We start from the raw sequence: 27516 nt of genomic DNA, 5'->3' as shown, positions 1-27516 counted from the left end.
GCAGCCTCATGCTATGTGAGCTATCAGCTTCTAGCCCAGTAACTCCATCTTCAACGAAGACAAGGGGACATTTCAGATTCCTGCTGTGGCAGGGCATTCCACCATGGACTATAATGGCGAAGCATAATGCAGCACTGTAGGCCCCCCGAGTTCATCCCACTGTGAAGACTAGATCTTTTTGCGAGGCCTCTGGACACTATAAAGACCACCTCCAATGGCTATGGCAGAACACATCTTTTTTCAAGGCCTCTGGATAGTGTTATGACTGTCTCCAGCGGCCGTGGTAGGCTTGTAGCTCACCAAACCAGCTGCTGCAGCTACAGAAACCCTCGAGCTTTGAGGCTGAGGGCCTCGAACAGATCTCCAGCAGCAATGGAAAACAACGCAGCTTCAAGGCATCAGCAGCACTGGGGAGAGAGGAGAGCTGCCCGGGATGGCGGTGACAGAGCCGGGCTGGGACGGGGGAGAGCGTCCAGCTCTAGGCCGGGACCCCTCCACAGGTGAGCCCGCCCAGTCACAGCTCCGAGCACAACCGCTCTGCACCAGGCCTGCCTGGTCCCCGCCACCCTGCCGCGTACTGCACGTTCTGACCGGGCGGGGAGGGAAGGAGATCCCACCGAGACGCCAAACCAACCCCTCCGAGGGGCGGCCGCGCCGGGGTCGCCCAGGGTCTGAGGCGAGGGCGGCGGGCGGCTGCCAGCGGCTTTCTGGCGACTTGGGGCACGGCGAGGGCCGGCGAGAGCCGGCGGACAGGCCTCAAGCGGCGGGGGGCCGGAGGGAAAGGCCCGCAGGGCGCGGAAGGGGAGCCGAGCGGCGCCTGCCTCGTTACCTCTCCATCGCCCGCACTGTGTAGCTGACGAGCGGCCTCCCTTGCACGGCGCAGAACTGCTTGGGGGTGGCGCCACCCAGGCGCTCCCCGCTCCCGCCCGCCGGGAGCACAGCCGCCACCGCCGTAACGGCGGGCCTGGCGTCGCGGCTCCCGCTGCTGGCCTCCATCTGCGTGGGGCGCCGCGGCTGCTCCGCTCCTCGCCCCGCAGCAGCAGAAACGCGGCCGGGACGGCGCAACCGCCCGCCCGCCTGTTTTATTTGCCCGCGACGTCCGCAATCCAAAGAATCCAGCGCCCGCCCGCTCGCCTGCCCCCAGCGGGGACTGGGCCCTACTCCTCGCCTACCCCGCGCTACGCGAGGCCCCGCAGAGGCGTGCGGGCCCCGGCGCGGCCGGCCAGCCCCGCGGCCTACGCCTAGAGCCTGGAGGGGGCGCCCACCCGCCTGGGGCACCCCGGGGGAACAGCGGGCACACGGTAGCACTGGCGAGATACGGCAGCCATCGGCCCTTTAAATGCCCGGCGCGCGGGTGGTTCCCCACAGCGCATGCGAGGGCGGGCCGGGCTGCTCCCGCCCGCGCCGAGCCGGGGTGGGTGGTGCCGGTCGCGGGGAGGGCGCGCGGCCGAGGGGCCGTTAGGCGCTGCGTGGCGGGAGGCCCGCGGGCTGTGGCAGGCGAGGAGCCGCTGTGCGGGGTGAGGAGCCGCTGCCTCAGCGCGGCTCATCGCGGGCTCCGGTGGCCGGGGCGGGATGCCTTGTCTCAGTGAGGAAATAAGTACCTCGCGTTTGGAGCCGGGGGGAAGGCGGGCCGAAGCTGCGCGCCCCGGCCGTGAGAGGACTGCTTCTCCACAGGCTGGCTGGGGACGCCTGCCAGAATTTGGTGTATGTTGCCCTTAATCCTAAGAGGGAGAGGTTGAAATAGCAGCAGTCAGTTCACTGGGAGAAGCTGGGGTGTTGCCGCTCATCTTACGGTGTTACTATAGGCAGCGGCTGAGACAGACAGGTTGATGGGAAAATGCCCAGGGCTGATACCCATTAGGTGGCAGAGGAGGCACAGGCCGGGGAGGAGGGGGCTTTGCTAAGCGTGACATCAGGTCACACATTCATAATCAGCAAAATAGGTTGATGTGTCTGGCTTCACTGAACATCTTAGGCTGTAACCTGAGTGTATTTAAATACTATTGCTACATCCTCTCCTCATTTGAAAGTTCTGGGCACCTCGCTGTAAAGATAGCCTTGCAAACCTGAAAGAACTGTTTTGAGCTTGTTGCTGCTTATCAGGGAGCAGTAAGGGCCAGTCACTCCAAAAGGGAAGGGGAGCCTGGAGCAGAGCACAATACCAAGACAGGCGAGAACACTAGCCTCAGCAACAAGGAGCTAGGATGCGAAGCATGAGTCAGGGTCAGGATTGGGCCCTCGGGGTCAGGTATAGTCCAGTGATCACCCAGCAAGGTCTCAGTGAGGCAGCAGGTCCCAGGGCAAGCCAGGAAGCTGAGCCAGTGGGTGCAGGTCAAGGTCAGGGAGGCACCAGACCAGGTGCAGACATAGGAGGCCAGCAGTAAAAACTCTGCTTAAAAGTAGCTCCCAAGGGAAAAGGAGGAAAGGAGGGTCAGGCCCTTGCTTCTAGCTTTCTTCATAACAGCTCTTATTAGTGGAAGAGCTGCCTTTGGACTTTGCGAGCTAAACTCCTTAACTCAGCCAGCTAAACTTCTTGAAGGTGGGTGCACTCAGGGCCTTAACACTCTTCTTTGACGTCATTTTTAGGAAAAAATCAGTGTCTTGTATACAGGGTGTCCTAAAATGACCAAAGGCTTTAGAGTCTGCAGGATTTTTTGATCTAGCCTATATCTTTGAGAATCTAACTTATGTACAGCTTTTCAGGTTTCTCTTAGTTGTGTTAAGAGGAACCTAACTAGAAAATGTGTAGAGACTACTGAGGAGTAGGTCTGATCAAAAAAGCAGCATGGAAGGAAGTTTCTTATGTCCCAGCTGGGCTGCTTTGCTAGTGCCAGCTGTGGACTGGAGTAAAATGATCATGGTATCGCAGAGGCATCGTAAGTAGGAGTTATACAACAGGAGTGAAGTGATCCCTGCTAGCAAAGGCAGAGTTCACAGATATCCTTGATACCTGCAATAGGAGGAAAGTCCTGGAAAATTGGACAGTACAGTGGAGGACATAAGCACTTTACAGGCAGAGGTGTCTTGACGGTTAAGACAATGAACAGAAATCGCATCAGCTTGTACCATGCAGTGAAACATGACAAGGACTGATGGCAAACAAAGGAAAACATTTTCAATGAAAACATACAGATGTGCCTTCTAGATAATGATGTCTCCAAAAGCTTCCGTAAGGAACAAGTGTATTATCATGGGCATTGAAGGAAACAGGCATGTAAAAAAGAGGAAAGAATATGAGTTGTACAGATTGCTGAAAAACTTCTGGAATAGAGACCCTTTTCACCAGTGAAAGCATTAGCTAGAAGTTGAACTGCCTTCTTCCTGACAAGTGTTGATCTTGTCTTCAGGACTGTTTATCATGTGGGATTTTTTTTTAGAAAATCCGTTGGCTCAGAAAATGTGTTTAACTGTTTCTTTTCAGCAGGTCTTATATTTTCTTTTCTTGGAAAGTATTTCTCTACACCTAATTCCTGATTGATGACATATATTTGTCTGTTGTCTCTTTTCAGGACTTCCAAGTTTCCCAGACTCTTCCCCTATGTGCAGATTGCCATCCATTCAGCATCACTTCTTTGTTATCAGATGCCCCAAATGAATTTTTCTTCTTAAGGTAGGCACCTCCAGCCTCCACGATCATGTTGGATTGCATAGGTTAGATTATTTTGAGTTTTTCTTGCAGCAGTTCTATAAAAACACATTCGTGGCAGGTCGTTCTGCAACATTCCCACTTTTTCCTTTTTTTCAGTGTAGCAGACATTCTGAATTCCTGACTCTGGTCTTTGTACTTCCATTCATAAAGAGCACAGACATTAATCTAGTCAACTTTAGCTGATTTTCCAGACTTTTTTCTTGTTTGCATTATTATAAGGAGTAAAATAAGGTCTTTTTAGTTCCCATGGCTCCTCCCACTGTTCATTGGTTTTGAGGGGTAGGTAAGTAGGACGTTCCCAAACACAAATACAACCTCCAGAACTACTTTCCCCTTCCTTCTTGACATTATGGTTTTGCACTTCTTCCTCTACTCTAACAGTCTGTTGTGCCTAGTACCTTCTCTCTTGCCCAGCCAGTGTTTCCCTACTTCATTTCTTTCATGCATATTAATTTCTATTGTGAAGGATAAAAAGGCAAGAGAGATTGAGGAAAGAGGCTCACATGCCAAAATTGGTTCCATTCTTGTTCGGAAGCACATTTTCCTTATTATGCTAGGTGGACGAGGCTTGATCTGTCCAGAAGAAATTATATTTGATAATAACTTTGATGGAAGCAGACTTCAGTGTCATCAAATATGTTGTATATTTATGGTGAGATTTGATGATCCAGCCAAACAGCACTTTGAAGCCAGTTTTGGCTGCACTTGAATGTCAGATGCTTCAGAAATTTTCATGCTTTCCACAGTCCTTGTGGAGTCAAAAGATTCTTGTCTTGTGTTGATAGCATCTGTTAGTTCTTCAGGAAGCCCTTCAGTATAGATTCTTGGGGTCTCGTTTAGACTGAGCTTGTTACTGCTATTTCTCCTCTTATTTTCTGTTTTCTTAGACAATGATGTGGAAGGAAGAGCGTATTTAACATCATTATCAATTTATGCTGTGTCTTAGTATGAGTTAAGAAAATTGGGATTTTTGGTTTTACATCTTTTTAATATTCATTTGATAGTAACATGCAATGAAACACAGTGACATTTTGTGAATACATAATTTGCTTCAGTTCCATTCCATTTTGCATTCTTTATTGAATCAATTTAATAATTTGGTTACTGTGCATATATGTGCATGCTCATACATAAACATTTGAAGCAGGGTAAAAAGTAAATTCACACATATTGTGAGAACAATTTTACACTTTTTAAATTGGATAAAGAGGGACAGAGGCAACATTTTTGCCTCAAAGCAAGTAAAGAACAGACTAATCCATCATTTTTGTGCAGGGGTATAGCATCTGAAACCACAGTAGTAGTTTGCAATTATGCAGTAAATATGCCAATCATATGTTTGAAAAGAAAAGTGGGTTTTTTTCTTTTTTATTGAAGCAAGAAGATATGTACAAATTGGAATCAAATTACAGAAATTCACCTGAAGATTAAACTGCTGGGAAAAAAAATTCATTTGTTTCTATGACTGAAACTCATAATTATGTTTCCAGAGAACATTAAGTTGTTGGAGTGGTAGTAATCATATTGAAAGGGTTTTGTGAAAAATGAGTAAAAGACTAAAATTTCTTAATTTAAAATTACAATGGAGTCTTCTGTAGATGTGGTATAAATTAACTGAGACATTGTTCCTTTTTCAAAGTGGTTCTAAGCTCCTGAAGCATTTTGTTTTTAATACAGGCAAAATAAGATGAATTTACCTACCTTTTCTTGACCAGCAGCAAGGTTCGCTATTGTGTGTTTTAAAGGGAAATGCATGCAATCGAGGAACATTTTGCAAATTAAAGTGAACTGTAAAAGCAAAATTACAAAAAAATACAATACTTCCTACTATGGAAGTGCAAGATCTATAAAAGACAACATAAAGCTGAAAATATTTAAAATCTGAGAGCCATTCTTGCAGCTAACACGGTATCTGCAGCATTCTGAGCAGTGATGCGGGCTTTTAGCCAGAACCTTGTGTTTGCAGTATTATATTTCGCTAAGTTTATCCAGATATATAAGTTATTACTTCAGTGGTGGCAAGCCATAAAATGAACATCCAGAGCTGTAAGTAAGCAAGTGGAATGTCAGTTCTCTTTAGAGAGTTTTTCTGTTCAAGTAGGGTAGCAGTCTTGGCTCTCTTTAAGTCACCAATAACTGTCTCTAATTGTTGAAGTCACTGTTTACAGAGACAGACAGGTTCTTTGCATATCTAAAGAGATTAGAAAGTCCCCACAAAGACAGTATTTCAGGTTTTATCTCGCATGTCTATTGCTATTTGTAGCAGCTTACACGAGATCTCAAAGTCTTCGGCTTCATCATAATTTCTACATCTATATATGAAAAAAAGATTGAGAAAGCATAGTCTAGGTAGGCATTTTGTTTCCAGGTATTTTATTTCAGTTCTGATTGGTCGCTAGAAAAAATAATCGCGTGACGGTTTTCTTTTATGCTCTTCATAATCTTTTACTTGTTGCCTGCGACTGAGCCCTAATTGACCCTCCACGTAGTCCTTTTGGACTGACTGACATCTTTGCTGTTTCAGTCTTTGTTGCACAGCAGCTGCCTCAGAGTATTTTCTCTGTGGTGACAGTGATTCCCAAGTCAATATCATGTCATAGGGAACATACAGCTTGAGGCAGTATAATTGATAGTGGAATGTTGAAAAAGGCAAAACTATTTTCCCTCCAAATCATAATTAACACCTTCGGGGAAATCTTATTTCATATTAGCATATTTTTATGTTTATATTTTTACGAATATGATGGCAAAGGGTTATTTCTTGCTCTGAGATTCTTTGATAAAAGCTCCTATAGATGTGTGGAATACTTACATGAAGTGTTGTGCTGTTGATTTTTTCCTATTGCTATGTGGAATTGAGATCAAAACAGCATGTATTCAGCAAGGGAGTTATGCACATGCATAACTTAAATGATGTAAATAGTCGACTATCAAATATCAAAGAGTTCTTACATGCCTAATATACAGTGTGCATAGAATCACCTATAGATCAGATCCCTAAGGGGAATTCTAAGTGCTATTGCCTTCATACACAGTTCTGCAAAATAATTCTGGTGTATGGTTTTGGGTTTTGACAAAATGGTGTAACGAGCTGTAAATTTTAGTTAATGTGGTAGAAGGGTTCCATGATTTTTAGTTTGTTAATAGTTGAAGTGTAAATAGAAAATATGAATGCTACAAATGTAAAGGAAATGTGGTCTCTGAACACAATGGAGTGTTTTCATACTTGCACATCATTGTAGGTAAGTGTTGAAAAACATACGTTGAGTTTCACCTATTGTATTGTGTGTTTTATGTCACATCTTTGACATTGTTTTACATGGTTCTGGTAGATAAATTTCTTCTAGAGTCTATGAATACTTGATACACAGAGGAAGCATCTTGCTTATGTTCTGTGCAAGTGCTAGAGAAAAAAATTGACAGAGATTTCATTTGATGTTTGGCACACATTTTAAAGCTTCACCCTAAAATGTTATATTCACCCTGGGGTGTTTATCTGTTTTCTATTCGATAATCCTTTAGGCTGTTTCTCTGGGGTATGGAAGGTTAGTTCAAGAGCTAATGAGTATTTTGTGTACACAAACTAAAAGAATTTAAAGATAAGAGAATTACCCCATAGTATTTAATCCAATAATTCATGAGAGTAAAAGTCCCTGACCACAGGATTTTTTGTGAAGTTCAGAAAGGTTAAAGACTTGAAAAAAAGTCTGCTGCTGCTTTGGGGAGTGCTTTGGCAAGTAGGTGAGGTGGAGGCCTCGTAATTTTTCATTAGAAATGATCGGCTAGTCTTAAACACTTGGCTCCAGGAGGGTCTTCATAGGTTCCAGGTACATTGGTCACATGTTAAGTAATGCCAAGATTGGGTAGGCCTATCCGCTCAGCTTTAACATCACCATTTATTGTGCTGGTTTATAGGAATTGTGGTTTAGGGTGTTTGACTGTCAGAGTGCATTGTATGGTGACCCTAACAAAGATTAAGACATGGAAATTGAGGGACAGAAATCCCAGAGGCTGTTTTCCACTGTCATGTGAGTTAACAGCAGGCACCAGCCGTTAGGATAGTGCCCCATCATCTCAGTAAAAAAAGAAATGTTTAATTTATTCTTTTTCTCCAGTCCAGTTGTGACTGGAGAAAGTTACCTCTGAGGAAAGACTAATGATAGTTTCCTTTCCCCAAAATGATTCAGAGCAGAGATAGTCTATGAACTGGTTAAATATGTGGTATTAAGCCACAGATGCCAGTGATACAGAATGATGTAGTGAAACCTTAGAGAATACTTAAGAGCTGAAGTTAGATTTGGAATAGAGTTGGGATTTTCACTGCTCTGAAACTTTGGGGTTTTTTTAATTTTGGTGTGTGTGTATTATCATGCTGTGTTTTATTGCTTTACCATGTTCTGTGTTACCTCCATGGAATGTTTGTGAAGGAATGTGAAACAGCTCACCAGACTTAAAGTGATGGAGAGAATCAAATAACACCAGTGAAAATTTGCAGATTTGGTATGAATAGGAGTACAAGCTTTACTATTTATTACTACACTGAATGTATTGCTTCTGCGTCTCTTGTCATGTTAATAATGGTCCTTACCCTTAGAATGCCAGGAATGTTATTCGTTAGTCCCATGTCTGAAGAACATAGATGAACTCAGTTTGCCAGAGTTCATATAGGAGGGATTCCATCCGTGTAAGTTTTTACTTAGCAAACAAAGACTGGTCCTAGCTATACCATCAGGGACTGAAATTGCAGCAGGTAAGACAAGATACTATCCAACACAAAAATGGGATTTTGCCTTCATTGTGAATTAGTATGGTACACGTTAGACAAAACAGTCATGTGGAGCTGGTTCATTTTTCTCCTCTTCTTTTGAATTTTTAGTCTTATGTTCTAACCTTTTCGGCAGTATGCAAGGGAGGTGCCTTAAAATGCAGCCTGCCTTGTGGAAAGGTTTGTGAATCTTTTTTCTCTTTCTAAACAGTTGCTTTATAGTGAGCAAAGCCTGCAGGATGATAGTCCCTAAAAACAGGAGTCCTGCCCTAATCCTTTGCCTCATCCTTTGCTGTCTTGTCCAGTTCTAGCATGAAAATGTCAGATTGGAAAGGGTCAGTCTTTTGATCCTGTTCAGTTTTTAGAATGATCAAGGTTACAGATTTTTCCCAACTGCAGCAATGTGGCTACCTGTCATCCAGCAATTATATAGAGACTTAGCATGTTTAACATATACCACTGAGCAACCATCAAAGGTTAACCATTTTCCAACATACTAATCTAGCTGGATGCAAAACAACTACTTAATGAAAAATGCTCTGTGTCCTGTTACTGTTTTTTGGAGTAATGCAGTCCAACTCATCTTACTTTAAAAATTCTTCCTGACCCTTACCTGTGCCAGTATACTTGTGTTGCCTCATACATTGTTTTCTTCAGTACTAAACATTTCAGAAAATGGATAAGTAATGCATGCTTTTTTTTTGTGTGTGTGTGTCAGAACAGAATCGTGTGTGGGACAAGTAACCTAACTACTGGAAAGAAAAGAGCTTGGTCATTGAGACACTATGGGAAAGAGGATTTAGATTTTGCCAGAGCCAGAAGTTTCAAAGTGGAGGGCAGAAGCAGGCAGATCTGCAAGGGGCTGCAGTATTTGAGTAGATAAAGAATACCACAAAGTACTGCATTCTTAAGTTAAGATTCAGACAGTGGCTTGAATGGTCTGTCTAATGAGAGCTTTTATGGAAGAAGTATGCAAAAAAGTATTTAATTAAGCAAATAAAAATGGAAATCCATCTTAATATTTACTTTATGCTTGGCAAAGGATGTTGCAAACATTTTCTTCTGGCAGAAGTGTCAAGATTCATAACTGATTACAAAAAGGTCAAAAGAAAATATGGGGACAATAGTTGCAAAGCACCTAAAAGAGGTTTTATGGATAACTCACTACCTATATTCTTAATGGTCTTATTCATAAAATCAGATTACTGTAATTTTATAAGGGTGTCCTGGTTTCAGCTGGGATAGAGTTGATTTTCTTCCTAGTAGCTGGTACAGTGCTGTGTTTTGGATTTAGGGTGAGAATAATGTTGGTAACACACTGATGTTTTCGTTGTTGCTAAGTAGTGCTTACATAGTCAAGGACTTTTTCAGCTTCCCATGCTCTCCCAGGTGCACAAGCAGCTGAGAGGGGGCACAGCCAGGACAGCTGACCCAGACTGGCCAAAGGGCTATCCCATACTGTATGACATCATGCTCAGGATATAAACTGGGGGGAGCTGGCCAGGGGGGCAGCAATCGCTGCTTGGGGACTGGCTCTGCGTTGGTTGGCAGATGGTGCGCGGTTACATCACCTGTTTTTCCTGGGTTTTGTTTCTCTCTCTTGTTATTTTCCTTTTCACTACAATTTTTATTATTTTTTTATCATCATCATTATTATTATTTTGGTTTATTTTATTTTTATTTCAGTTATTAAACTGTTCTTATCTCAATCCACGAGTTTTCTTACTTTAGCTCTTCAGATTCTCTCGCCCATCCCACTGACGAGGAGGGTGCGTGAGTGGCTGTGTAGTGCTTGGCTGCTGACTGGTGCTAAACCACGGCAGGTAGCACTGAGAGGGAATTTACTGATAGATTTTATGAAGGTTGTAAGCAGGATTTTGAGCCAAATTCTTCAACAAGGAAGTCCAGGTGTGTGGTAGACTGGTAGCTTTCTAAGAAACCTGTATGTGAACCTTTTCAGGTTAGGCAGTATTCTTTCTCCTCAGAAAGAGGAGGCTGTAGTCACCCACCAGAAGATATGACCAATGCAGTGAAACGTGAGTTTTTGTGAAGATGTCAGATTCTGAAGTCTCCCTGACTTGCCCTGGTTCTATATGGAATGTGCGGATGATACAGACACACTGTGCTGTGCATTCTTCCCTTTGCATGCGAAGAGAAGACAAGAGAGACAGTCAGAAATGGTTATCTATGATGTGAATTTAGACTTGGCAGTCTATTAAATCCCAAGGGTAGCATGTGCACTAGCTAATGTTTGGCTTGGCAATCTGCAGACAGAACAAGTCTTTTGAAGTCTTGTGAAAAGTTGTGATGATCAGAAGAAAATGAAGGACATACAACACGTGCTGTCCTCCACATGTCATTTAGTTCCTTTTTTTTTGATCCATTTTCTCTTCTTTCTCCTCTAGACACACCCAGATTCAGACATTTCAATATCTGAAAACAAAAGATGCAGTGCAGCGATACAACCTGTTCCCCGCTGCTGTAAGCTGTTCTGGCTACCATCCTAAAAATTGCAATAAAGATATACAAAAGCAGAAGTTTCAGCAGGCTTTTTTAGTGGGAAAAAAAAAAGCTAGTCATCCTTGCTAAAACCAAAATTTTTGCAGCTTTACATTTTAGAAACACTCAGACCTCTGTTCTCCATCCCAGCTTAATGGCCATAGGGAATCTAAAAGAGCTTTCTTCAACCCATCCCAAAAATAAATGAATAAATAAATAAGTAAATAAATAAAATAATAATCTAACAAGCAACAGATGTTTGAACTTGCTTCAGCTGCAATTAAAACAAAGTCTTTGTGCTACAGAGTCTGTTTTAAAGCTCTGCACAGTCCCTCCATTTCGCAGTGCTGTTCTTGTGGCAGGGCTAGGCAAGTACTTTTCTCCTTAGGCCCTCTCCCTCAGCTCTCCACTGTTTCTTCAATGAACGTGCCTGGTTAACCCTTCTTTAGCCCACTAAAGCATCGAACTTTACAGGCTGATTTATGCTTTTACTAAGTGTCTTTGCAATTTCCTCACTAAGTCACTTCTCACTGGTGCTAACAAAACAAAACAAATGTGGAACTTGTAGGTCAAGTCAGAGCATGACTTTTCCCCTCAGTAGTCAAAATTAAAAAATGATGCATCCAGTCATTCTAAAAAGAGATTTAAAATATTTCTGTATCAAAAAGCAAATGTGCTGTAGTAAGTATAGTTCAAAACAGCTAAGGGTTTAAACAATGAGACAATAATACACTTGTACAACTACTAAAATAGGGCAGGGGACAAGAAATAGATAAAGTGTTCAACAAAACATTTTTCGGTGATTTAGTATTTTTTGCTCAAGTAGATGGTAACAAAGGTCACTTTTTGGCAGCAGTTGTCTTTGGGATTTAGTAAACAGAGCTATATTATTGTTGCAGTGTATTCTGAGTTAGGCCTCTCCTCCATGGAGCTGAATTTTTTCATTTTCTTTTACGTTCATAAAGTACCATATTCCACAAACAGGCCTGTTACAGTCAGTGGTCCTGATTTTCATTTATATTAGGACACCCTCTGTAATTCTTTTTGGTTGTATAGAGGCATTAAGAAGGCCTGAACTCCAGGTGCGTAATGTAACACTACCTCATTCACTATAGTATGTTGTCGAACCAAAGTAAGTTAAGAAAAAATAAACTCCCGAAGTGGAGTTACAGTCCCGTGTTTGCAGGGATTTTTCTCAGCAATTGGTAGAGACTAGTTATTTTCATGGTATGTAGTTTGATGAGCATTAATTAAGAATGAAGAGTATTTTCTTGTCATGGAAGTACTGAGGAAGGTAAATGTTTGAATATTAACTCGGTGGTAGGCAATATCACTTGTAAATCACACTTTTCTAGTGTGTCAGTCCACATAACTCATATGATGAGTGAGCTGAAAGGCTGGATGTCTTTCAGAAAGATGCATGGGCAGGCTTTTTGTTGTGGGGGCAATGTTCAGGCAAAATTAACAAATCCAGTGACAGAATGTCTGCTTAACTCATAAATCTCTAGAGAATTTTCAGTTTCAGCCTGGAGCAATGTTTATATGTATGTCAATGAACTTAAAATCAAAGCCCCTTGCCTGGCCTACGGGAAAGGAAATGCATCATGAGAATAGGATACCTTCCAACACTAAGGATTCCTTATAATTTTCCACTGAACACCTCCAGGTTAATACTGTAGCAATAAGACTCTCACAGTGGAATGTGTTGAACAGCCCTTTCTTGATTAATGCTGTACTTCTTCAGGAAGGATATAAAGGTCAAGGTTAGGAGGACTACAGTGATTTACTAGCAGAAGTCTGTTAGGTATTTTGAAGGGTGTTATTCAAATGTCTGCTTTATTTCCAAATAAATGACTGAACTTGGATTGGGTGGTTTTGATTCCAAGGCTGCTGGAAAGGAGAAAGCAACAGATTTGTTACTGTTGCTAAAAAAACTGAATAAACAATCTTCTCAAAGGGCCTTTCTAGTCTAGACTGCAAGTGTCAGGCTCTTCTGACTTCTGCAGTTGATAATGTCTTAATGACACATACTATCTACCACTGCCTCTATGAAGCGTGCCTCTGAGTGCTACCATGCTATCAAAACAATCAGCATCTGGCTAAGTTTCTTTCTAGTGCTGTCTAAGGAAAATTGATTGCCATTCATTATAAAACAATTTAACCCTTAGCTGGGGGAAGTTTTCCACTCGAAAGTAATGAAATAATGATGGCAGATTAACACATTATTTCTAGTTTATTCACTGTTAGTTTCCTAAAGAAGCAAATAGAAGAACTTATAAAATCATTAGTTTCTTTTCAAGATGTTTGAAACACTTTTTAAGAAGTCCCTGGACTTAGTGATCTGCCCATATGATAGGATGGTATTGAGAAAGTCAACTTCTATATATTCTTAGTGTAATAAATCTAGACTATTTAGTGGTCTAATTTGTGTAAAAGTTATTCTGATCTGCCTCTACATTCTACTTTTTCAAAACATTTACGTGCTCCTTGTATCTATTTGGCTTAATATTTCAGGTGAAAACTGAGAAAATTCTAGCATGTTTGTCTTTCCTTTTTAACTGAAACAAACACGAGAAGATGTGTCATATTCAAAATTATTTCTGTTTAAGCAGTACTATTTTTTTCATTGAATCTTTGAGAAGCTTTGGCAAGATTCTCCACTGTAGATACAAGAGCAATGGCCCCTATCTTGTCCACTGCAACTTTACATGTTGGAGACTCTTTCTATATAAAAGCTACTTGGATGTACTCATATAATGCCTTTTGTCTGGATCCTTGGATAGACCCCTGCGAGTTCACATGTAACAGGATGAAACAGAAGGCCGATTGTATAGGCCAGGTTGAAGCATTCAGATCTAGGAGATGAGTCACAAAGAATAACATTATTCCTTAAGAAAATTCAAGATTAACGTATTTCTACCACTGCTTTCCTGCAGATCTCCCCCACATAAGGCCAAAGTCATGGCCAAAGAAGAGACCATAGCTAATTCAGGTGACACTTCAAAGTTAAGTAGCTGCTGATGGACAAAGCTCCTACTGGCTTCCTTTGTGTTCCCTCAAATATGCCAAGCTTAGAGATGGGCCCCATGGTCTTTCTATGGCATGGCCAGCAAAATTTCATAAAGTCATCTTAATGGAAGTGTGTCAAATTATTCCCTTTCAGGTAGCTCTGCGTGAAAAGACAAACTAGGAGTTATTATCTCTATTGTTAAAAGAAACTCTTATTAAACGTGCATATTGTTCCTACCATCAAACTTCACTGACTGTAGAAGAGTCATGAGCAAGTTCTGTGGTTTTTTTCACCATTCTTATTTCTGGGAGTCAAACACAGAACAGGCAGGGCAACTTTTCTGATGTGTAGTGACTATTGGCTTTGAAAATAATTTTGGTTATATTTTGGTCCATTATCTCAATCTTTTGTGCTTTATCATCTTGAAAAAGTAGCTGGAGAACAATTTAAAAATGGATAGATGTTTGGCATTTGCAAATAATCTTTCCTTCATAAAATGGATTGAATGAGACTATAATGTCTGTTAAAATAAAAAAATGGGATATCTGTAGGTCCACTGGACTGATATGCCTAGGAGCAACATCATGTCACCTCTCTCCCTGCTAACTCCTTTATTCATCATCTATCCTCTTAAGCTTAAAAGAAGCACCTTTAAGATCAGAGAATTTAAGTATAAGTGGTCCCTGATCTCATCATTCTGATATTTTCACGATCACAGAACTAAACTTGAAACAACTAGGTCATAAACACAAAGTTTTTTAACTGTACCACCATGTAGATCACTTAAAATTGAAAAAAAAAAATTTATATCTTTCTTACATATAGCAGATTCTAAAGAGAATTCTTGAAAGTAGCTTTGAGGAAAAATCATTACATTTTGCCAATAAAATTTAGGATTCAGTAAGTCAAGCAGTGGCACTGATTGTCAAACAGTTCTACGTTAATGACCAAGGAAGATCTCTGCCAAGAACTTCATGATGAATCTTCGGAAATTAAAATGCAAAATGGAATGAGATAAAGAGGTCAAAGAGAGCTTGTGTGCGACCTTATCAGGCAAGACTTTTCATTACTCTCTTCTTGTGTAATCTTTTCTTTGGGGGCAAATAGGTTGTAAAAGTTAATCATCTAAGAACAGCAGAATCCCGTGATGAAATCCTGCCCATAGTTTTTCAATATAGTTTGAAAGATTAAGGACAGATGATTCATGGACTGTGCATTGAAAGGTAAATTGCTTACTATATATTTCCTGATACATTCTATAAGAATTTCTGGATAATGTGCAGGACTCTATTGGCTCTATGGGAAAGATGAATCTGCATGTTATTTTTACCATTAGTCTTTGACTTGATCATCACTAATGAAAGAAAAAAAAATTGTGGTGTCTTACTAGCTTGTAAAAATTCCCAAATATACACTTCTTCTGCAATGTACGACTTGAGAATTGTTAAATAAGAACCTGGCCTGGCCTATTAATAAGCACCATCTGTTAAACGGCCACATAAGATTTTTACATCCAAAAAGAATCCACAGAAATATTGTTTCAATGTTAAATATCATGGATAGAATTTTTTAAGCAAATAATGTTCTCCCACTTTTTAAGATTAAATGTTGTGACTGATTAAAATGTGTGCATTTCAATATATAAAGCCAGACAATATAGTTTTTTAGCAGTGTTTATTTTTGTAGAAAAAAAAAAGAAACCAATGAATTTGAAAGGAAGTCATCATATCTGTCTTTTGATTGCACACTTTTAAACAAAAATAACACAGTGGAGAATGAAAAAAAAACCCACAATTTTTATGTTGCTACTTCAAAATAACACCTAAGTCTATGAATGTTCAAAATGAAAATATATATACCGAGAATGCTAAAATGTCTATTTTACATTATCTACAAAAGGTATGTTCTAATCCAGCCACAAATCATAGGAAAATACTTTGATACATGAGAAAAGCTATAAACATAAGAACATTTTGGAGGGAAATAACACACATAAAAGCTCATTAAATAATTACAACAACAAATAAATAGTTTGTTCAGCTTTACTTTTTGATTGCTGCCATGCATATTTTAATTTTTGGTATACTGAGATAAGAGAAAGGTCAGCATGCAAGGCATTTTTTTTAGAATGAATCTGAAAGCAGATACTAGGTGTTGTATTTTTAAGCTGTTAGAAGTTCATAAAACATGATATAGAAGGCAATAGATGTGATAATTAACTGTTCTCATGAAAACACACAACAAAGCATCTTTTTACAAAATAGACTTCAGTGAATATTCATGGCAAATTTTCTTTGCCTCCGTGGCTGGAGAAAATGTAAAAGTTTATAGGGTGGGTTTGGAAGGCTTGTGTTATTCCCCATCTTGAGCATTTGGAAAATCACCCAAAAGGTCCATATGCTGAGAATGCCCCTTTTGATTTTGGTCAAAGCAGTAAGCATGTAGTGTCAACTGAGAACACAGCAATGGCAGACTTGTCTTTAAGCAGTCAGAACGGTAAAGCAAATGGTTACAGGTGAGTTCAATTTTGGCAGGAGGAGAGGGAGATGAGAGAGGAGAGAACGTCTGACTTCTAACTTGTACTATGTTTGCTGGATTTACTGGCTCTTTTCCTCTCTTTGTGGTGCTGGATAGGTTTTGCTTGAGAGGTTCCCTCAAAGTTGTGGCTGGACTCATTGTGCTGCCTGGTGTATCGCTTGCACTTGCAGGCCGTGACCACAGTTATTTTGTAGGTTCTTATACTTCCATCCTGGCACTGAAGCTGGATCCTCTGGGTGCGAGTTTTGTCATTGACGCATCTCCACTCTTGCGAGCTCCGCCTGCTCCAGTACTTGGTTCCATAACCTCCTCCAATCCAGTTGGGGAGCAGGGGCAAAGGGAGGCATTCACCAGCACACACCAGCTCCTTCAGCGGGTTGATGCTGGTGCACTGGCCATCTGAAATGTACTTGGTGGATCTCAGTTCCCGACAGCCAACTTGAACGCGATCTGCAGAATGCACAGAATAATAAACACTGAGATTCAGAATGGAGAGATTTCCTTAACTAGTCATTTTCACATTAACAAGCTATGTTTTGCAGAAGTTAAAGTAGGCTGTAATCTTTACAGGACATCTCTTTACTGTTGTGTCCCCCAACACAAGGGCCTCAAGCAGTGATGGTATCTGCGCGTATTACCACAGCATAAAGAAATCGTAATGATATGCACTTCAGCAGTTGTGGTAAAAGAGGCAATTTTATTCTCTATTCTTCTTCTCAGGGACATACCTTTTAGAAGAGAAAAAATGCCCCAAGGGAAGAGATGTTTCCTGCTTGTTCTCAGTCTAGGGAATCTGCTCTGTGATGTTTACAACAATTATGTTGGATCATTAGCAAGGGGGAAAATAGTGCTTTGGAAACTGTTTATGTGCTTTTAAATGAATTTCAAATAGTGTGTTTCTTCTCATTCCACGGTCCCAGTGGACTGAGTCTCCCATGAGTGCTGGCGCTCAGAACACACACACTGCAGAAGTGGTAACAGCTGAAGTTACCAGGGAATGCTGTTCTGCATGCAAAGTTGAATGATTAGCAGTAATGATTTCAGAGTGGTCGTTTTGCCCTCAGGGTAGCACCATCTTTGTATCTGTAGTAGTCTTTATATTCTATGTAACATAGAGGATCCTGCAGATTCTCTCAGGCAACTGTCATAGAATCAACACGCAGAGCTTCTCATACAGGCGTGTTTGTACCCGTCTGTATGTGCAGCTCTGCACCCTGCAATAAACACAACTGTTTATTTCGGTAATTACACTTTGAAATAAACGCCCACAGTGCGCTTAATTTTAATAAGCAATCTTTACTGGCTATGCTCTCCCTCTTTCTGAAGGACAATTACGGCACAGATTCTACACACAATGCAATTAACTAACGCCTTTAAAATAGAAGTAATTACTAGAAACATTTTAGAGTGAATCATAAAAGGCTTTGAAGGTACATCTACATATCACAGCTACAGGCTGCTTCTGTTTCTACTTGGATTTTTGGAGGCAAGTTCTGAGCAGAGACACTGAGTTAGGGTTCCTTCCCCCTGTCCCCTGTGTCTCAGGATGGGCAGTCAGATCCGAGGGACTGTTAGCAGGGCTCTTCTGCCTGCCTTGCAGAAGAGATTCAAGCCTGCCTTCCTGCAGCTGCACTCAGGAATGTACCTGGCAGCAGCTGGTCACAGATTTGAGCCTGTCTCTCCTTCTGTGTTTGTGTCTTTCCTGGCTCAGCTTTTCTCCAGTGACAGCTCATTGACGATGAATACCGACTGGGCTGCTCCAGTAATCTCATAATGATGAGATGTTTCCTGTGCACTTAAACCCGTAGCATTCATAGAAGCTGACACACCTGGCTTAGCTCAAAGGTATCGGTGTCACTTTTTGCCTTCACTTTCCAAGGATGACGCTATTTTTATCGAATCGTTGTGGGTGGGTTGGTGTGTGTATGTGTGTGTCTCCCTATGTGGATTTCTTTCGTTTTAAGGAGGCGGGCAGGGGAGGGAACAGATAAAGTCAGCAGGTTTGCAGATCCCCATGTATCAGACATATATACATAAAACTCAACAGGAAAAGACTTGATATGAAAAGGCAAGTTAGAGCAGAGATCACAGGTAAATTATGAGCTGATTTGTTTACTTTTGCTGGAGGTGTTAAGCAGGTAAGTGCTACAGCAGGAAGTAAAACTAAACAGCAGGAACAAAATTCAGAGTTTTTTATTGCATTTGAAAAGTAGCCCAGACACCTCCCCTGCCCACAGCGGGAGGGTGCGTTAAGAAAGCGAGCGCTTTGCAAATGCCTCTCACTCCTTTTCCCTTATCTTGCTTCCCTGCCGGATACCCCACGAGCCCCGGCGTTCCTGGATGAACCTCCCTCAGGAAGCAACCTGCCCGAGAGAGCCGGTCCTGCCGGACTCGCAGGGGGGAGGGAGGCTCGCTCGGGGGCCGCCCGGCGAGGCAGATCCCAGCCAGGAACCGGCAGCATCTTCCCTTGCCCCGGCCGCCCCGAGGCGCTGGCTCCCCGCAGGGGGCAAAGCGCGCTGCAGCGGGCGCCGGGGCTGCGGCCGGGGGGCTCCGCTCCCGGGGCCGGGCCGGGGGGGGCCGCCGCCGCCGGAGGGCCAAGGGCTGCGGGACGCGGTGGAAGTGCCGCCCGTAGGATACTCACTGTTACGGTCGGATCCAGTGCTGGTGTAGTGCCTGCCTCCATTCCTGGCTTGGTTCAACGTGCTATTGCTGCTTGGGCTCGCTGCAGCAGGTTTAACAACGTGTGAATAAAGTATCTCTGTGGCATCGTTCTTGAAAGCCAAGTAGCTTTTCGTGAAGATGCAAGCTAGGAGAAAGCCATAGAAGTGAATGGCAGGGAGAAGCATGGTTGGTTCAGTCTCTGTCTGACAGAGCTGGATGAAATCTTTTTCTTCTGCTTCTTCTGGGTAACTCTGAAATTGCTCTTGAAGGTTTCCTTTATATATTCAGAGAAGCTTGGCATTCATTCAGGTGTAAAGTTGTGGATAGCTTCAGAATGAAAACCCACAAAAGGGGTGGGATCCCTACATGAGCCTGTGAAGACCTTTTACCAATAGGAGACAAGACTGCAGTAAAGGAGGAGTTAGATGCACTAATTGCAGGAATCCTATTTGGGGCTTTTGAGGGTATCGGAAAACTCTTAGGCACCACACAGCAGCAGTCGGGCTGAGACCTAGAGGCTGCTGGCTCTGCCCTGCCATTCCGTATGGCCCTGCATGCCCGGCGGTTTTGTGTGATGTGACTAACACACACGGTGTCAGAATCGGTCTCTCTTGCGCCTGTTATGCAAAGTTATGTCCCCTCTTCTCGAACGTGACTTTCAGAAAACCTGCCAGCTCTGTAAGGATGCAAAAGTTTATAGAACTTACGGAGGACTGCTAGTTACACAAATGCTGCCTGCTATATACCAAGATCACTTAAAAAAAATTATTGTGAATAATTTAAAGCTGCCTCTAGATGCTTTAAATTATGCAGCTTTGATCAACAAGGAGCACTGCTAGAGAAACTACTTGTTTTAGGGGAATATTCTCTCCCTGGTGTGCAGAGTTACAAGTATGTATTTCTGTATCACCACGCATAAAAAGCATCTCCTCTAGGCTCCTTAGTACAAACATATCCATATTCATAGCCTCGCACTATGCTTATTCACCAAACTAGTCTTTTTTAGTTTTGTACATTGCCTAGAGCGTTCTTATATTTTTAATGTATTGTTTCGTGTGATAAAGGAAACAAAGAAGAAAGAATAGTCCTTATTTTGACATACTATTTTACTGTGTGACACGCTTATTTGATTTTACATAAAATTACATGGCCCAAATCCAAACGCTAGTGTAAATTGAGATGCTGTCAGTAGGCCAGTGCTTGTTTGCATCACGGTGAATGCTCGATAGATTTTCATTATAAATAAAACAACAGTGATCAACACTGAAAGCTATAGTGTTCTAATTAAAAGGAAACCTTTTTCTTGGGAAAAAAGCACAACCATGCAGGAGGCCACATTATGTAAAGGTTAGACTCTAATCTCATTTACACTCTTTGTAACTGAGTTGATATGTAGAGTAATCCTGGATTTTATTTGCTGTAATGAAAGCAGAAGTGGCTTGTCACGGTCAAAATCTCAGTCATTCAGAGAAGACAACTTTGTTTCATCCTAGTCACAAGCAGACATTTGTCTGTATCAGCAACACTTTCCTCTTGCATCACTAAGAAAGTTACCCTGGATTCAGCAGGAGTAAGGACAGATCCACAGTAAGTGCCAAATTGATAGCCTTTGCTTAAAAGACACAGGAAAAACAGGAGTGTTGCAAGGTGAAGTGAGTTTTACTGGCGGAGCTGTGTGTGGGGAAGTTGAGTTGATTGCCTGCATCTATTATGACTAGCCCAACCCAGTTCTGGAATAACAAGAATGTTGCAAGGCAGAGTGAGATCTTTCAGCAGAGTAATGTATGAAGGAGTGGGATCACTGCTAACCCCTGACAAAGCTCCAAGTTCCACTCTCATGGAACGTCTTATTTAACCACAAAAGCAAAGATGTGCATTTTACCTTCCCTTTAAAAAAAAGTAGAAGGTGAAAGTTTCCTTAAGCAAATTGTCAAAGAAGATATGTACATTACAGACCATTAATATTTGAGCATTATTTTTAGTCAACAGCAGCTAACCAAAGGTCTACTCTGTCTGTGTTCAAGTCGTACTTCATTTTTTCTCATAGTCACAGATCATACAGATCTTCACACATCTCACCTTCCTTCCCTGCAGGATAGTGTCTGAGCCAATATAATTAAGAGCATGGAACCCATTTTCCAGTTATCCACAGTACCTGTCGATACCAGTCAGGGGACCTCTTCCTAGTAGAAAGATTTTCCCACATTAGATGAGCCTTGGGAAAGTCAGAAGTTTCCTTGAGAGCTGTTTTCTTTGAAATAAGGCATATAATCTTCTCACAGGAAAAATGTATGGGACCTTGGAGTGGCTATACAACTGGATCTGCAAAGAACTTGCTAAACCTCAACCTTCTCAGCTTTCAATGAAAGCTAAAAATCATCCTTTCAAATTTGGGCTATATGAAATCATTAAGTTGTCACATACTTCCCTTGGTCTTGTTACTTAGAGAAGGAAAACGTCAAGACAAGCCTCTTACAGGCTTTGTAGAGGAAAAGTTTGGCCCTGAATTTGCCATAGAAAGATAATAAAGATTGCCTCATTTTTCTGTGCACTAGACACAGAGTAGACATTATTTTAATTTCATTTGTATTTTCCACTTGTTACAAATATTATATGAAAATTTCATATAATAATTTCATTATTTCAGTTCCTTGGTCCTTTGAAAGGTCAGCAGGCTTCTGAGGAGTTTGTCAGTTAATTTGATTTATACTTTCTTTTGTCAGACCTAGGGCTTGCAGTCTTTCACTTTTTCTGAGTCTTCCTGAGAGAGATTAGAAGTCGTGTGAAGGGAAGGGATGCTGGTCAGTCAAATTTGGTTATTCTTCCTGAGTAAACCTCACAATCAAAAGGTATTTCTTAATGCTTAGCTCAGAACAGGTTCCTAGACTCTAAATATTTTTTGCTATCATTAGTTAGATAATTGCGATAAGTTCTTAAAGGTAAAGGCTGTCAGTTACCTTTGTAGCCTCCGAAACAGACTTATGCAATGTATCGTCTGTCCTTATTCTCGTCAGATTTGATGGCTTGTGTAGAACTTTGCTCTGTGCTTAATCTCTAATATTGGCCATAAGGAATATATTACACAAGGTCTTTGAAGTCTGTACTGGCTTCCTTTTTGCCTCTGGGCATAACTCAGGATGTTCTTATTGATCTATAAAACCCTATATGCTTTGAGTCCTAGGCAATAAATTCTCTCTCCTTTATCTTCCATTATGACGCCTAAGATCAGCCGGGCATACTGACTATACCTGAGTGTCTGGAGAGGTTGAATGCTCAGAGTGAAGGGCTCAGGAGACAGGATTTCACTGCTCCTAGGGATGCACAAGAGCTCCGTTCTGCTGCTTGGCATGGTGTAAAGGCCATTGTTCAGTCAGACCCTTGAAAGGTGACTGTGGGGACTGCACAGGGAAGAAGCCCGTTAACCAGATTCATTGAAATGTTTGCACATGTACTCAGGGATAAAGTGCTACATTTAACTACATGCTTTTTTCACCTTAACTGCTTCTTGTATCTTAACAGCCTTGCTTGTTCTTCAGAGAGAATGGTATGCAGAGTTATTCACACCTTATATGTTGCTTTCTCCATTTTCTGTGATGGAAAAAACCACACTTCTCTCAGTGGATGCAGAATAATACAAGGCATATGTTCTGTAAAGATCCCAACAGAGAATTCCCTTCTTCATGGTCATTTATAAGTAAATCTGTCAGGATCCCATCCTCCATGTTTCTTAGACACTATAATGATGTCCAAAGGGCAAAGTTTTGTGCGGAGTGCACACACCTGTCTAGCAGCACAAAACAGCCACAGGGAATAGAAGGGTATGCACTGACAAGTACAAATGACTGCCAGAGAGCTTTGTCTTTGCAACCCACATGATCACTGAACATGCACAAAATAAGAAGGAATTCCCAATTTTTCATAACACTTGGGCCTGCCCAGCTCTAATAATGACAGGAAAAGGCCAGAATTAGAATGAAGGCTGCACAGAAAGAAAGGTTTAAAGTTCGTTTTTATATTTTTATTGTTAGTGCCAAAGAGAAGACCATTAGAGCATTGCACTTCTGACTTGTTTCCAAAGGCAGATACTTTGAGAATAAGTACAGGCTCAGATAAATGACTACAAAAAGAAACTGACATTTATTACTTTGCACCTTAAAACAGAAATGACTGTCAGGCTATTTTCTGTTAAGCAATAAGCATATTAGTAACGTACTTCAAAGCAGCATAAAATGTGATTTGGAGCATGATAAGAGAACTTGTCTGAAAGTGAGGTAAAATTGTAATAAATGCAACTGTTGAGAACTTGTAAGCTGTTGTGCAACAAGTTAGCATAGTTTTGAAGCTCATACAGAAGACATGTTAGAGAACCAAGATATCCCCCCCCGCAAATTCTCAAACCAAAGATTTTTTTAATACTGAGGTTTTTCTATATTAAGTGGTACTTCTAAATTTTCTCAGTTAATTACATTTGAGAGATTCAATGGAAAACATAACATATATTCTCATTAATGAGAATGACTAATTAGTTCTGATTTATGTCTTCTTCATCTCCCTAAGATTTCGTATTACAATTTTATTTTTTTCTACTTGCTCTTATACATAATGTAGACAGAATAATTTAGGTCAGGCTGTGGTTTCAAAGAAGGCAATTTATCACTGTTATTGAAAAAGACATTAAATAGACTGAAAAGGGGAAAATATAGAAGTTTATTTTGAAATTCTAGGAAAATTTACAGTAGAGTGAAGAACTACCTGCACTAATTATAATTGCCACCTCTTCTTGAACACTTGTGGTAAAATTTTAAAACCAGATTGAAGACAATGTGGCTTATTATCACCCAAAACATGTTTTATGATCTTCTGCATACGTTGAAGAAGAAAGAAAAACAAAACAGGGTTTCAGAAATGAAAAAAATATGAGAATAACAGCTTGTTTATTTGGGTGACATTTTCAGAAACTCTTAGGTGACATTGAAATGTAACACTTCTATTTTAAAAAGATTTAGGGCAATAAAGCAGGATTTTTTAATATACATAGACATTGAAGTCAACTGGACTTCGGTATCTACATACTTTCTAAAATGTTGCCCTAAGGAATGAAAGTCCTATTGATTTTCAGTGAGCCAGTCGCTTAAATGCTTTTGAAAATTTTACCCTGAGGTTAAAATTCTGAAACTCCTACTCAACGTTAAGCAGGCAAAGTCTCATCAACATGCCCCAGTTGCAAATAAAATAGAAACTGAGTAAAGGTTTTGAAGTCTGTCTTGTTTCTTTACATGTAATTAACTGAACTCTTAATATATCACTATGTTTCAGTAAACTGCTTTGTGTTTCTAATTACGTGGTCTGAAATGATTACAGTGTATTTAAAAAATGCACACTCTACAACAAACCAGCTAAGAAAATCTGGCATAGTTTCAGGATTTCCTAGGCAAACACTTGCCAAACCTGTTGTTAGATCCGAAGTCATAATTTAAAAACAAGCCTACAAGGTATCTGGAAGAAGATCCCTCTTTCCTTCCTTCTGCTCCATCTCCCACTCCCTTACAAGGAAATCGCTTTACCTTATCAAAACAGAACAGTTACTGACATTTGTCTCCTGGTAAGAAACCTATCCCTGCTACATTCAGATTTGAGATTTGGCTAGTGCATATTCTTGTTAAAGAAAAAAGTTACCTTCATCAAGAATGTTAGTGTCCAACTTCTTCAATCAGATAAACATGCGCAACTCCCTACTGAAATTAAGGAAGTACCTGAGGGCAAAACCTGGCCCCAAATTAGAATTTTAATAATTGTAATGCTGTGTAATCCTTTCCCTGCCAAGAGACAGAAATGGCCCATCCCGCACAACAAATTCACAGACTTACCACGCACTTGGTATCAGGGTTTCACTTATAACCCATGAAACAGAATATAATTGAACAAAGTGTATACAGCTTATTTTATTAAAATTAATCCATCCAATATTATGGCACATTTGTACAGTACTGAAAATCTCTTATTTGCACATGTAGGATCTGCTGTAATCCAGCAAATGTTTCCACATTATCACCTCAAACACAGTTTTAAACACTGAGAACCTTAATTACAATGGAGATCTGTCTCTCTCTCAAAGGATCTATAGGACTATAATTTCATGCATTTGGTTTTACTCTCAGCTACTGATATTTTCTTCCTACCTGAAGTTAGTTTTAGTCACCTAGTTCTCTTTTTAATCCCAAACTGTTTCATGCAATCAATGAATGAGTCAGGCTGAATGAAATTAAGACACAGCACCAAGTTATCACCTGCCTACGCAGACACTACAGCCCATTCCAGACTTCCTTTCCAGCAATTTTAATTACCTTGAATTCACATGTAAAAGAAAATGTAACAGAAAGAGCTGATGGATCCCTGCCAATTGAAGATCTCCTCACTGGAGTGCTCTAGGATCTCTTTTAAAACAATAAAATTACATTTTTACTGAACTAAAGCTTAGTGAAACTTACTATGACTTCAATACAGCCCTAACTAAAAACGTGATAAGATGCACACCGAGAGTCAAGTTTCCAAAATCCTAGGGCTAAGTGCTTAACAGTTTTTTAGGCGTTTTTACAGTGAGAACATTTTGTTGTTGCTGTTGACTCACGTACACAAATATAATATAGAGAGAGGAGACAGAGGATTGGGAGGGTATCTCTCCAGAGATTTTTTTGCACAGCTGAAGCTTCAAGAGAGGAAAAGTATTTGAGATACTTATTAAGGCTGCATACTTGCACAATGTCATAAAGAGCTAGTAGATCAGGCAAGTCCAGGAGGTAATTTGGGGACAAATTTTATAAGATAGGTATTCTGAGGAGATTCTGTTGACTAGTAAGTGGCAATGCATTTCACAGCCATTTATGTAAAAAATGAGTAGAAAAGAATTTTAGTAGTTTCTGTGACAGATGAAAGTACCCGTTGCTGTAGAGCTCCTTAAAATAGTAAAGGACCATATCTGTGAGGGTTTTTTTCCTTTAAAGAAATTACTTGAAGGAAAATTACTTAAAAATTACTTCTACTTCTATATGTGCAAGAAGTTATAGCATAATTTCTGTTTTATAGTTGTAGAGAATGGCAGTAAATGCTGTTATATCTCAAATGCCTACATGAACTTCTAGGTTGTGCCTACTCTAGCCTATATCCAGGTTTACATCAGCTTCTTACGTGAACTGTACCACATTTACATATGTAGCATGTTATAAATTTCACATAGAATAGATACTTTGTGCTCCTTTTAAAAATAGTATAGAGAACATAAAAGAAGCATATCTTACTCAGAATAAAATATTTTGTTCTGGGCAACCCGATACATAATTCTTGTCAACACTCAGTATCATTATAAGGTCTGTTAAAAAAGCACTAAAACTGAACTACTGGAACTAATTTACTCAATAAGACTTGAATTACTTTCTCTGTTCTTAAGTGAAGTGAGGAAAGTGGTTATTTTATTACTATTCATTTAGTCAACAAGTATAAACAAAAATGAATGGATATGATCGTTACTAAGGACAGAGGTATATATGGCCATGAAATACGTGATTTTATTTTACATTATAGAAAACACTTACTGTCAAGAATAAACTGTTTAAGATACATGATTTGTTTTATAAATTGTCAGAAGGAAGAACTGCATGCTTTTGCTGCAGTGTTAACTTTCTTTAAAGTTCCAATTCAAACCTTGTTGAAGTCAACAGAAATCTTTCAGTTGTCTTGAAGGGAGGTTTAGAGCCTCCATGCAGTAAAACAGTCACCAAGAGACTAGCTGGCAGTGTTCCGATAATCTGTGTTCATAGTGTGCACGTTAAATTAACTTAAAACATCTGTCCAGTAGGTGGCATATGAGCTCTCGTAGTCTATAATGTAAATAAAGAGATGCCATGTCACCACCAACACAGGAAAATGATATTTCACCAGTTAGGTCTAAAAGGCCAATATGAACTATAACTGTCTATATGCAGCAACCAATGTGGTCTTTTTATTAGCTTTTATTTAATTAGCATTATTAAATTCACATTTCCATGTTAAAAAGAACTCATCATATTTATGAATAGCATGGTTATAAAATATTTGATTTATCTAGCTTGTTTATAAAAATAGTTTACATTTCTCATTTTTTCCATTACTTAATGTTTTTTACTGTCAGCACTCTTGTGCTTATAATGTGGTGGCAGTCCTTCCCAAGTCCTCGTTCCAAACATCTGAGGGAGGACTTTTCCTCATTCTTCCTGGCAGAAGTTTAGTCTGCCTAGAGGTCATTAGTGAATGCATCATTCCCTAGAAGCCCCCTTCCCCTCCTACATGCATTGCTTCCTATGGCTATAAGGAAGAAATTCTTCACTGTGAGGGTGGCGAGGCACTGGAACAGGTTGCCCA

At 40.6% G+C, this 27516-nt stretch overlaps 3 protein-coding genes across 5 annotated transcripts in view; 1 reads left to right on the top strand and 2 right to left on the bottom strand.

The window, feature by feature from the left end:
• CRPPA (CDP-L-ribitol pyrophosphorylase A) overlaps positions 1-1294 on the bottom strand; it is a 126260-nt gene extending 124966 nt beyond the window's left edge. The window contains exon 1 of the mRNA XM_087773830.1: positions 830-1294. Within this exon, the coding sequence (XP_087629956.1) occupies positions 830-996 (167 nt within the window). The 5' untranslated portion in view covers positions 997-1294. The remainder of the gene's footprint in view (positions 1-829) is intronic.
• A 135-nt stretch (positions 1295-1429) lies between these two features.
• The window catches only part of LRRC72 (leucine rich repeat containing 72), a 67490-nt gene continuing 41403 nt past the window's right edge, over positions 1430-27516 (top strand). For 2 of the 3 annotated variants that reach the window (XM_087773918.1, XM_087773860.1), the window contains exons 1-2: positions 1448-1704; positions 3510-3610. The gene's annotated coding sequence lies outside the window, so the exon portion shown is untranslated. Of the gene's footprint in view, positions 1705-3509; positions 3611-27516 lie in introns of all 3 variants that reach the window. The other variant, XM_087773871.1, reaches the window with a different exon arrangement.
• On the bottom strand, positions 15671-19492 carry SOSTDC1 (sclerostin domain containing 1). Its single transcript, XM_009461159.2, has 2 exons — positions 19103-19492; positions 15671-16911 (listed from the first exon to the last, which is right to left on the bottom strand). The coding sequence occupies exons 1-2, from the start codon at positions 19305-19307 to the stop codon at positions 16496-16498; spliced, it is 621 nt and encodes a 206-aa protein (XP_009459434.1). The 5' UTR covers positions 19308-19492; the 3' UTR covers positions 15671-16495.

Source organism: Nipponia nippon, unplaced genomic scaffold (assembly GCF_047370975.1).
Source record: "Nipponia nippon isolate SJK-2023a ecotype South Korea unplaced genomic scaffold, ASM4737097v1 scaffold_1, whole genome shotgun sequence".
NCBI classification, from domain to species: Eukaryota; Metazoa; Chordata; class Aves; order Pelecaniformes; family Threskiornithidae; genus Nipponia; species Nipponia nippon.
Note: the sequence above shows the minus strand (reverse complement) of the source record. Positions and strands in the feature narration are given on the sequence as shown.

What these genes read in the sequence shown, in the direction of transcription:
- SOSTDC1 (XM_009461159.2), bottom strand. Translation starts at nt 19,307, where the DNA reads ATGCTTCTCCCTGCCATTCACTTCTATGGCTTTCTCCTAGCTTGCATC. An exon ending in CACTGGATCCGACCGTAACA is followed by an intron (nt 16,912 to 19,102) that starts GTGAGTATCCTA and finishes TGCATTCTGCAG; the next exon opens with ATCGCGTTCAAGTTGGCTGT.